We start from the raw sequence: 9,310 nt of genomic DNA, 5'->3' as shown, positions 1-9,310 counted from the left end.
GTAAAAAAAAAACTAAACAATGAATGAAGCATTAGGTCATGTGACCCTTTGGTTTCTGAATAGCCGTTTTGAAGCCTGTTTTTGTTCGTGTGGGGTGCAGCTATGTTGCTCAGCAAGCCGGTGGGAACACGCCCACTCTTTGTCAATCAAAGTTAGCCTTGCTCCCTGTTCGTTTTGCTAAACCCTGCCGAAATATCTGCTGAGCTGCTGACAGATTTACAGTGGAATATACCATTTGACATGTTACTCGGTAAGCGAAATCAACATAGAGCATCACGAGTTTGTAAAAGCTGCTGGTTGCTTTGCCGAGCACAATAGCAAGTTGTTTACAGATGAGGATAATGGCTAGCCATTGCCTGAGCCAACTGTTGATCAATCATATTAGAAATATATGTTATGTTTCATATAAATTCTCCTAGCATGGTAATTCAGCCCCTCAGAGTTGTCATGGTTGTGAAATTACACGTTTGAGACCAAAATGGTTATTTGAACCAGGCTGTAAATATGTTTATTTCTGCTCTAAAGTTCAACATTTTAACATGGGAGTCAGCCTCTAGCGGCTAGTCAAGGAACTGCAATGAAACCTAGTTCTGCATGAGCGCCAATGCGGATGTAAGATTGTTGGCACTTGCTTATATCAGACTTCTTTGTGAACAGGCTTCTGTTTTGAAGTGACACACATGCGCAGTAAGACAAAGTTATGTCAAACGCAGTACGTCAGGTGTACTGATGTAAACAAAGACACAGTAGTGAGCATGTATGATTTCTTTTAAAAATTCTAGTGTAGTGGAAGTGGACACATTCATACACTAATTATAATGAGATGAAACCTGAGGAACACAAAACTGTTAATATGGGTGTAGCAGTGTGAGTGCCACGGGGGCCCGACCGACAGGATGGAGAGACACGGAGTTTCGTGCAGACCCTTTTATTAACTCAAATCACCCAAGACACATGTGCGCAGCAGAACCTTCTTCACAGCAGACGAGACCCTTGCTGCTGTGCAGCTATGCCTTATGAAGGCTGGCAGGGTGGAGAGGCTGATTGGGCCCACCTGTGCCCTAATCAGCCTGAGTGGCTGCAGCTCCTCCACCCTGCCACAATGGGCCACATGTGGAGCGATGACTTCAATATCCGTAGACACGTGTGTGGATGAGGTCTGGGAGAAAGGAGTGATGGACCGCGACAGGACTGACTTCACTGAAGCGGATTTCATCCGAAAAATCCCCCCAGTGCAGAATTGTGATATTAATCACGTAACAGTGACATAAAAGCAAATGAGATGCAACTTGACAGTTCTGACTGAAGTTGCATTGGAAAATGTCAGATACGTATCCAATTTATGACCACATACAATATGAAAGTGACCAGGGTCGGATGTTAACAAAATCAGATTTTGTGTCATTTGAGCTGTTCACACAGCCAAAAGAAGATCAGATATGGGAAAAACAATTGGATTTGGGTCTGTTTTTGCCTGCAGTGTGAACGTAGCCTTTGTCTGCTCTCCTATAATGTCCACTGTAACTCTTAGAGCGGGTTTTATCATTGCTGATATATGACACATGGGCCATAAAGCGCAAATGTCGTGAGACCACGAAAGTGATCAAAAATGTGTTTTTTGGCTTTTGCTAATATAACCATGAGAGCTTAACAACGCTTTCCATTCAAATATTCCTTCAAATGAAAATGTAATTGTAACATGGAAGAGTTTTCTGTGCTGCTTTCATGGCTACATCGCCCTTACCATTGTCACTTATGGATGGTGTTCAAACAGGATAATTTTAGTCTGTGTCATGTGACTACTTAGCAGCTTTCAACTCATACTTTAATTCCATGTAAGAAGGCAAGATGTACGACATCCCACCTCACGCCTCATCTGCTGCATGATGTGGGTGTGAGATGTCATTGTTCCACTGACTGATATGCAAGAAATCCAATGCTCAAGACCCATTTCTCTAACTTTTGCACTTTCTTCCATAGTTTTCTTTTTCCCTGTCACAAATAATTCACTTCATTTCAATTCAATTCATTTGTATAATTCAAAGCAAACAAATTCAATTTAATCTGCGTAAATATAGCCCAATTATATTCCAGTTCAGTTAGAATCATATTTATGAGTCCAAATTCAATTTGATATAATTCAGATTCATTTAAAAACTAGTGGCCATCTGCCGAAAAACACAGTATTGGTAAAACAAAGTTTTTACATATATATTTTACCGTCAGCAGTCTAAGGTGATAATGTAGAAATATCTTGTTTACTTCTTCATACAAACCCATGGCAACCACGTCATGAGCTGGAAATTTGCCTTAAAGCAGAATAAATAATTGTGTCTCTACCTCTTTAACTTTGGCGTCATTGTATTTCTTTTACAATGTCATAGCATTTGATAAGGTTCTGGACTTAATAAATGCAAAAAACTAAAACTGAATGTTGAAGTCTACAATGTGACTATTTAAACCATCAGTAAGCCAGGGTAAACTTCAGTCTCTTTGCTTTCTTTGAGTGCAGAAAGTGTTTAAAAAGCACCCTTTGATGTCAAAGCCCCATCAATACTCACAAAAGGAGAAGGGTTCACAGTCTCTTCTTCTAATTCTTGCCTGTTTTATCATAGATGTCTAAGTACTGAAATAGTTCAGTACTGAAGTAGAGACAGTACCGGTACTTTGGATTGTGAGTTGGGACCCCATCCACAGTGAAACAACCTTTTTTGAGTTCTGAAAGTTCAAAAGAGTAATTTGTTTGGACTTGCTCGATTTGCTCAAGTGTTAACATTAATTGCCATTTTTTTGCAAACACATATTTTGTTCCCTTTCAAACCTGCTTTGATTGCCATTGTTTTTGGTCCCTAACAAAAGTTTATACTCTTCACGATCTAAAAATAGACCTAAGGTAAATTTAACTCTGGAATGTTTCTTTAAAGAAGTAATTAGTGCTTTCTATTCATCTACATCTATTTTGGTAAGAGTTAGGAGTTAGGCCTCTTCCAAACAACCTGGAGTCCACTAGTCTGCGGTGGATTGTCTGTCTGTTTCTGTTCTTCTGCTGGCTCAGCAACCTGCCAGCTCTCGTCCAGATTAATGTCGTTGGCCTCACTGTCCTACTACATTTTTTTAAATGTGTTTGATTGTGGCAAATTAGTTTGACATACAAGAGGTACGCTCAGCGTTTGGCAGCGGAGGCAGAGCCAGCATGATATTTCAAACAATAATGACATTATCTTACAAATATATGTAAAGTTCAATTCCAGAAGTGATCAATCCCCAAAAAATGAATCAATTTTCTCAAAAGTTAGCATTCTTACCTTTTTGGCACAAAAACATCCCCATGCTGTTAAAATGACTTCTGTATAAGCTCTACACAAATGACCTCATACAGTGAATCTATGAATATGTATGTCTAGCCTCTCCCACATGTCAGCCCCGGTCAGTCCGCTCTGACTCTTCTATGCTATGGTCTTTTCTCAAACTGCTGTTTTTCAGCTGTTTGCACCAGAAAGAGGAATCTTAACTGTACAAAGTCTTTGTGATTTCAACCATCATTATGTTAATGTCTTCATATTCTATCACTATATTAGCCTTATAATGCCTAATATATTATGTTTTGATAGATTAAGTTTTGATTAATGTAAAGTTAAATGTGTTTTGACAACAAATTACCATAAACCATATAAATGTTATAATAATAATAATAATTGTCATTAAAAAAAAACAGCTAATTCTGACACATTTTGTGATCTTTTTCATGTGACACTCCAATGTCTTCAAAGAGCTTGAACTCCTGTTGTAACTCAACATTTTTGGGAAGGTCGCAAAGGCTTTTAAGATTAGATCTTGTCCATCACTGTCATAATCTAAACATGTAAAGTCAGCTATCTTTGTCACTAGAGCATAACACACCAAGTATCATCTTCTCCATCCTTCCACAGTCTTGTCGTAGCTTAATTACCATTTCAATGGCTTTATCAGAGCATGCAAAATGGGTTTAAAGTCCAGCCCCACAAGTAGAAGAGCTTTACCCACTCACTGGCTGTGGAGAACAAATCAGCACAAAATATCACTTTAAAATTATTTGAAAGAATATTTAATGACTTAAAGGAAGCACGGACCAATGCTTGTGGTCTCACGGGCCGGGCTGGCAAAAAGTAACTTGTATTGAAAAAGACTGAGGAAAAAAAACACAACAAAGAAACAAGCTCAACCACCACATCTACAGAGGAACCTGTTGAGCTAAAAGTTGCAAACGTTCCTTTGTGCTGCTTTCAGAAATCCTGTGGGTCAGTAGGTCATAGCTGTTTATGGTTTCCCTTGTGATCTCACTTACAACACAAGGAAGACAGATTTTTATAAATGTGAACAAGACTGATAAAAAAAAGCAAAATCAAAATAGAATTTGTGATATTGTTTTTCCTTTTTTTTTATTATTAGATGTGTGGCCAAAATGTTTTTGCTGAACTGTAACAGCATCACATGTTATAAAAACAAAACACGGGAGCAGTTTTATCATTATTCATTTTTTGGAAAATATTTTGCCAATATTTATTATAAAAATATAAATGTTTCCACTACAAACCATTTTACATTAGTAGACAAGGCCATCTACATTTACACACATAAACTTTCAAACAGACACACAGATCAGTCTTGAGACATAAAATTAGGGATCTGGATAAGGTTCTTAACAGTATTGCTCGCTCAGATGTTGCGGGTTCATAAAGTATGTTAAGCAGAACATAGACAGCACTGACACATAATTTACCTTATGTTTATAAAAAGAAAAAAAAATCAACAATGCAATGTAAAATGTTAAGAAATAAATAATGTAATCATAATCGCCTTCTTATTGTAGAAAAAAGCTGACAAGTATAATTCAAAATAAGATAAAATATAATACAGATGATTTTTGTCTCTTTTTTTAATTAAAAATGTTGCACATTTTTTATTCGGTCATTTATACATACAAACATTTGTACAAAAAGGGATGGCCATGTACATATAGTGGGATCTCTAGTGCTAGTTGCTTTCAGTATGATGGTTTACATTATGTACATGCTAATTAGAACACATAGCAGCAACAGCAGCATCCACAGGTAGACCAAGAAACAGAAAACAAAACCGACAGACTGAGCAGAGCTGGGTTTCCCAAAAGCACCAGCATCAACTTTGTTGGTTAATCGAGCTTAGTCCAAAACCAAGGCAATAATATTTCCATTCAAAGTGCTACAATGACGTGTACTGAGTGCTGTAAGAGGCATAAAGATAACACCACAGCGGTTAAATATTACCCAACCCAATAGCACAAAGTACCAAAAGTGCCAGTTCAAAAAATACTGGGTAAGTGTTGCACTTAGGGATCAGTTGGGTGACATCAAATCAGGATATTAGCATCTTTATATAGGTACCTCTTTTGAATAAAGGTCTTTAAAGGTGCTTTTAGGAAATCCAATCCTGTACTGATATAACTATGATACTATCTGGGAATCACCTGGCCAGCCAGACCAACTAATGAGGTGAATATTCTCTCAGGAAATGGGTCTGTTAGTCCTCCCTTTCACAGTAATTTTCACCGGTATAGGACATACCAAACCAATCACGACAGGGTTCGATCGGGCTATATGACTTACACAAAAGCTTCAAAGTGCCATAATTCAAAACAATGGTGGCTGCAGAATGGCTAATAAAACCTTGGACTTCAAGGTTTAACTGCAAAACGGATGGCAGTCATTCACTAGTGTTCCAACTCCGCTGCACGCTATTTTGGATTTCTTTTGGTGATAATTGTGTGGTTGTTGCTCTGCCTGCGTCACATGGTTTGTCTCTATGATTGGTTGTATATGCCTGTCCAATGGCATCCGGAGGAGACGTCTTCATTGGTAATACCTCCTGAAAATCTAATGTAAGTCAAACCAGAGGAATCACATGTATTCTTTGTATCACAGAAGAAAAGAATTAGGATGGCTGGCCAGGCTTAACTGTTTTGTTAGAACTGTGGCATCTACTGTATTTCAGGGCATTTTGTAACAGAGCTAGTTTAAGGGAGATTGTTAATTAACCCTGTATTTTTATGAGAATACAGAAAAAAGACCAAATGACATGAAAGGAAAGCTTTTTGCTTGGTGATCCCACCACGATACAGCCCAACTACAAGAGGCACTCTGCTTTTTGCATTGAGTACACCAACAATTAAGGGTTAAAAGCTATTCAAACACTAAAACAAACTTTTTTTTCCTTCAATGTCCAATCAAAGAAAAAAAAACAGAATTATCTCACATGGCTTTTGTTAATAAATTATTGATTCAAACCTAAGCAAATGGTGTACAACTACCTACTGAACTGATCTTAACACAGACAATGAAATAATACCTGTTGCTGTGAGGGGTCAAAGGTGCAAACATGTTTTTCTTAAAGAAGAAACTCAAGGAAAAGAAACTCATTTTTTGAAACACTTTTGCAACACGGCCACATTGAGAAGTGACAATGCTTAATCTTCAAGTTTTCTCCGCCATCATCTTGTTTATACTTCCTCCCCTCTTTTCCTTCAAGTCTTTCCTAACCATCCTTTTCTCAGTTCCAGATTCTGCTCTCTCTTCTCTGTTGGTTTGCTTTTGTCGGAGAAAACAGAGCATGCACATCCTGAGATTTTCGCACTAAAGTCACCGGGTGATTCTGTGTGTGAAGTGTGTTATGGCCCCCATATCTTCAAAACACAGCATTCAGTACATTACACATCTGCCAGACCCATGGCTTCCATACAATGAAAATATTTGACGGGTTATATCATTATTGCTTTCATATGACATGTCTATTGAATGCAAATGCTATATGTTAGAGCTACAGAGTAAAATGGCTCGGTTAGCGTCTAAGTGTGTCCATGCCATTTCAGCTCTCTCATGGACAGAGACACTAAATGTAGGTAGCTACAACATTGTTTCCAGCCTCAGACTGCATCGCTCCAGGAGGGGTCAACATCTGGGTGAGTTGCTGCTGTACGCCATGCTCGTCCACACGAGGCTCTTCACCATTTCGACCGGGTGCCGGTGTGGCGTCCTGTGGCTAAAGCGCAATCATTGGAGAGCTCCAGCTTTACGGTCGTCCCCGCTCCCTGTATCCCAGTGCAGTCCACGTTTGTATTCCTGATCACATCTTTTTGACCTCCTTATCTTTCCTCCACTCTCTTTCCCTCCCTACTAGTCTGTAAGGCATCTCAACTTGGGCAGGGAGGGAGAGGGTTGAGTCAGCCAGTTAAGAAACTGGCAGGTCTGCGCTGAACTCTCTGTCAGAATTCTGTCTTTCAACAAAACGATGAAAGACATCATGTAATTAATACTGTATTTGTCCTTCATTTTCAGTTTATTCATCCTCTGTGTTAGAGTAAATCAACACAGGCCAACAGAAAGGTCTCTGGTGGTTTTTATTTGTTGGGTTTACGTTGTTATTATCATCGATTTTCTTTTTAAACAGGTACCGGGCCATTCTTGGTGTGGGAATCGAGGGCTTTCAGGCTGCTCACTATCTTCTTCTGCGGTCCGACAATAGTCACTCCAACCTTTTTCAGATCCCTGGTTTGTGAAGAAGAGGGACAGAGAGGAGGGTGGGAGGGGATGACGGTATAAAAAAGAATCAGACATAAGACAGGAAAGATGGGGAGGGGGGAAGAAAAATGCAAAGTGTGCGTTAGTGATGGCGAATTTGACACCCATGTGACATTTAATGACATGCTCCCAGTGCTGCTCCCTTCACTGTCCTGTGAAGCTGTCACTCTCAAAATACTGCGTTTCCCAGCAGGCCGCACTGACAGCTGCTATTATGACCCTGTCAGCTAAAGAAACAACAGCATGCAAGGGGTGCAGATCAAAACTCTACGGCCTCCTGAATCTTCAGCAGGGGAGAGTGCGTGTTGGGAGGAGCAGCACCAGAACATGTCTGGGACACAACACGGACGCTGAGGTGGCTTATTAATATTTTCACAAGCTTTTATAAGATCTGTTATGTACATGCATCCAAAAAGACCACTGGAGCAAAAGATTATTTGAGTTAAGTTTGTTATTGTTAGATGTGTAATGCAGTGTAATCCTGATATAAAAAAAGCTTAATTTAACTACTGAACCTGTCCTGAAACAGAGACTGGCAGCAGCTTGGAAGTACTGAACATTTGCACAGAGCAATGTAAACAAGACATTACTAAGATTGCAGTACAGTCACATTCAAAGCACATGTTAATAGATCTTCTTCAGACTGTGGTAGTAGGAGTGGTGGAGCTGCAGGCAGAATAACTGCAATCAAACAATACACATATTTGGCTATTAAAAGATTACTTGTTGAAACATTTTATATATCTTTCTTTTTTTGTAGATGCAAGCAAAGGATTTTAGTTTGCCAAAGCAGCCATTCAGAAACATTCTCACAATGTAGACGCCACAATGAGCGAAGTTACACAGTTGATTCTGTTTTACAGTATAAAGGGATAGTTAACGTTCTGTGACATTGTTACACACCAATATAAATAGAAAAGAGCTTTTTTTTTGAGTTAGTGCTCAATACTTAGTGTCCTAACATGTGACTTCACAGAATTAAAAAAACACATCACTCTCTAACATTTTGCTGTTTTTTTTTTGTTTTGTTTTGTTTTTTTTTTCATTACATCTCCAGTGTCTACTACGAAATGATGGTAAAAGAACTAGAATATGACAGTTCTGTCATGAAAAAAAATATAACAATGAGAAAAGGCTGTAAATTTTACCATTTGAATATTTCTACTGATTAATCAGATAAGGAATATTTAATTAAAGAGCATATAAAAGTGAAAGGACAGGTCACAAAAAATCCATTATTTGGTAACGTACATACTACATAGAAACTCAAAAATATTCCTGTGTACAGTATGTCGTGACTTGTACATTTAGCTCCCGCTGAACTAACTTTGCAAAATGAGGCGCAGCAACCCTATAAGCAGATGAGGAACTATATTTTTGGGAGAAGAACCATTTCCAGGTGCAGTGATTGCCGGGAGCAGCCCTGTTGCCAGGTAATGTGTGTGTTTAGTATCTAATAAGGTATAATAAGACACCAATTGAATGTCTTTTCTGCAGCAAATTTGGGCCAGGTGCTGGCGTCGATGTGACGCTAGACACGTCTGGAAAAGCAGAGAAGTACCATCTGTGTCACAACCAAGGACACATTTTCATCCTAAATAGGCTTCTTACATCTTCCCAGTACATTAAAGAAAGAAAGAAAACATGACTACTGGACCTGATGGACAATTGTCCATTAAGTAAGTGATTGTTTCATATCATTTTACAAAGTTTAAAGA

General features: G+C 38.7%; 1 protein-coding gene across 6 annotated transcripts in view; it reads right to left on the bottom strand.

The window, feature by feature from the left end:
* Window positions 1–4,127: 4,127 nt before the first annotated feature.
* Window positions 4,128–9,310, bottom strand: part of epha3 (eph receptor A3) — a 124,180-nt gene continuing 118,997 nt past the window's right edge. For all 6 annotated transcript variants that reach the window (XM_061723787.1, XM_061723790.1, XM_061723791.1 and 3 more), the window contains one exon: window positions 4,128–7,559. Coding sequence is in view for 3 of the 6 variants with exons in the window: in XM_061723785.1 (XP_061579769.1) it covers window positions 7,454–7,559 (106 nt within the window). In the remaining 3 variants the exon portion in view is untranslated. The remainder of the gene's footprint in view (window positions 7,560–9,310) is intronic.

Source organism: Cololabis saira, chromosome 6 (assembly GCF_033807715.1).
Source record: "Cololabis saira isolate AMF1-May2022 chromosome 6, fColSai1.1, whole genome shotgun sequence".
Taxonomy (NCBI): domain Eukaryota; kingdom Metazoa; phylum Chordata; class Actinopteri; order Beloniformes; family Belonidae; genus Cololabis; species Cololabis saira.
The sequence above is the reverse complement of the archived record's forward strand: the minus strand, read 5'-3'. Positions and strand labels throughout refer to the sequence as shown.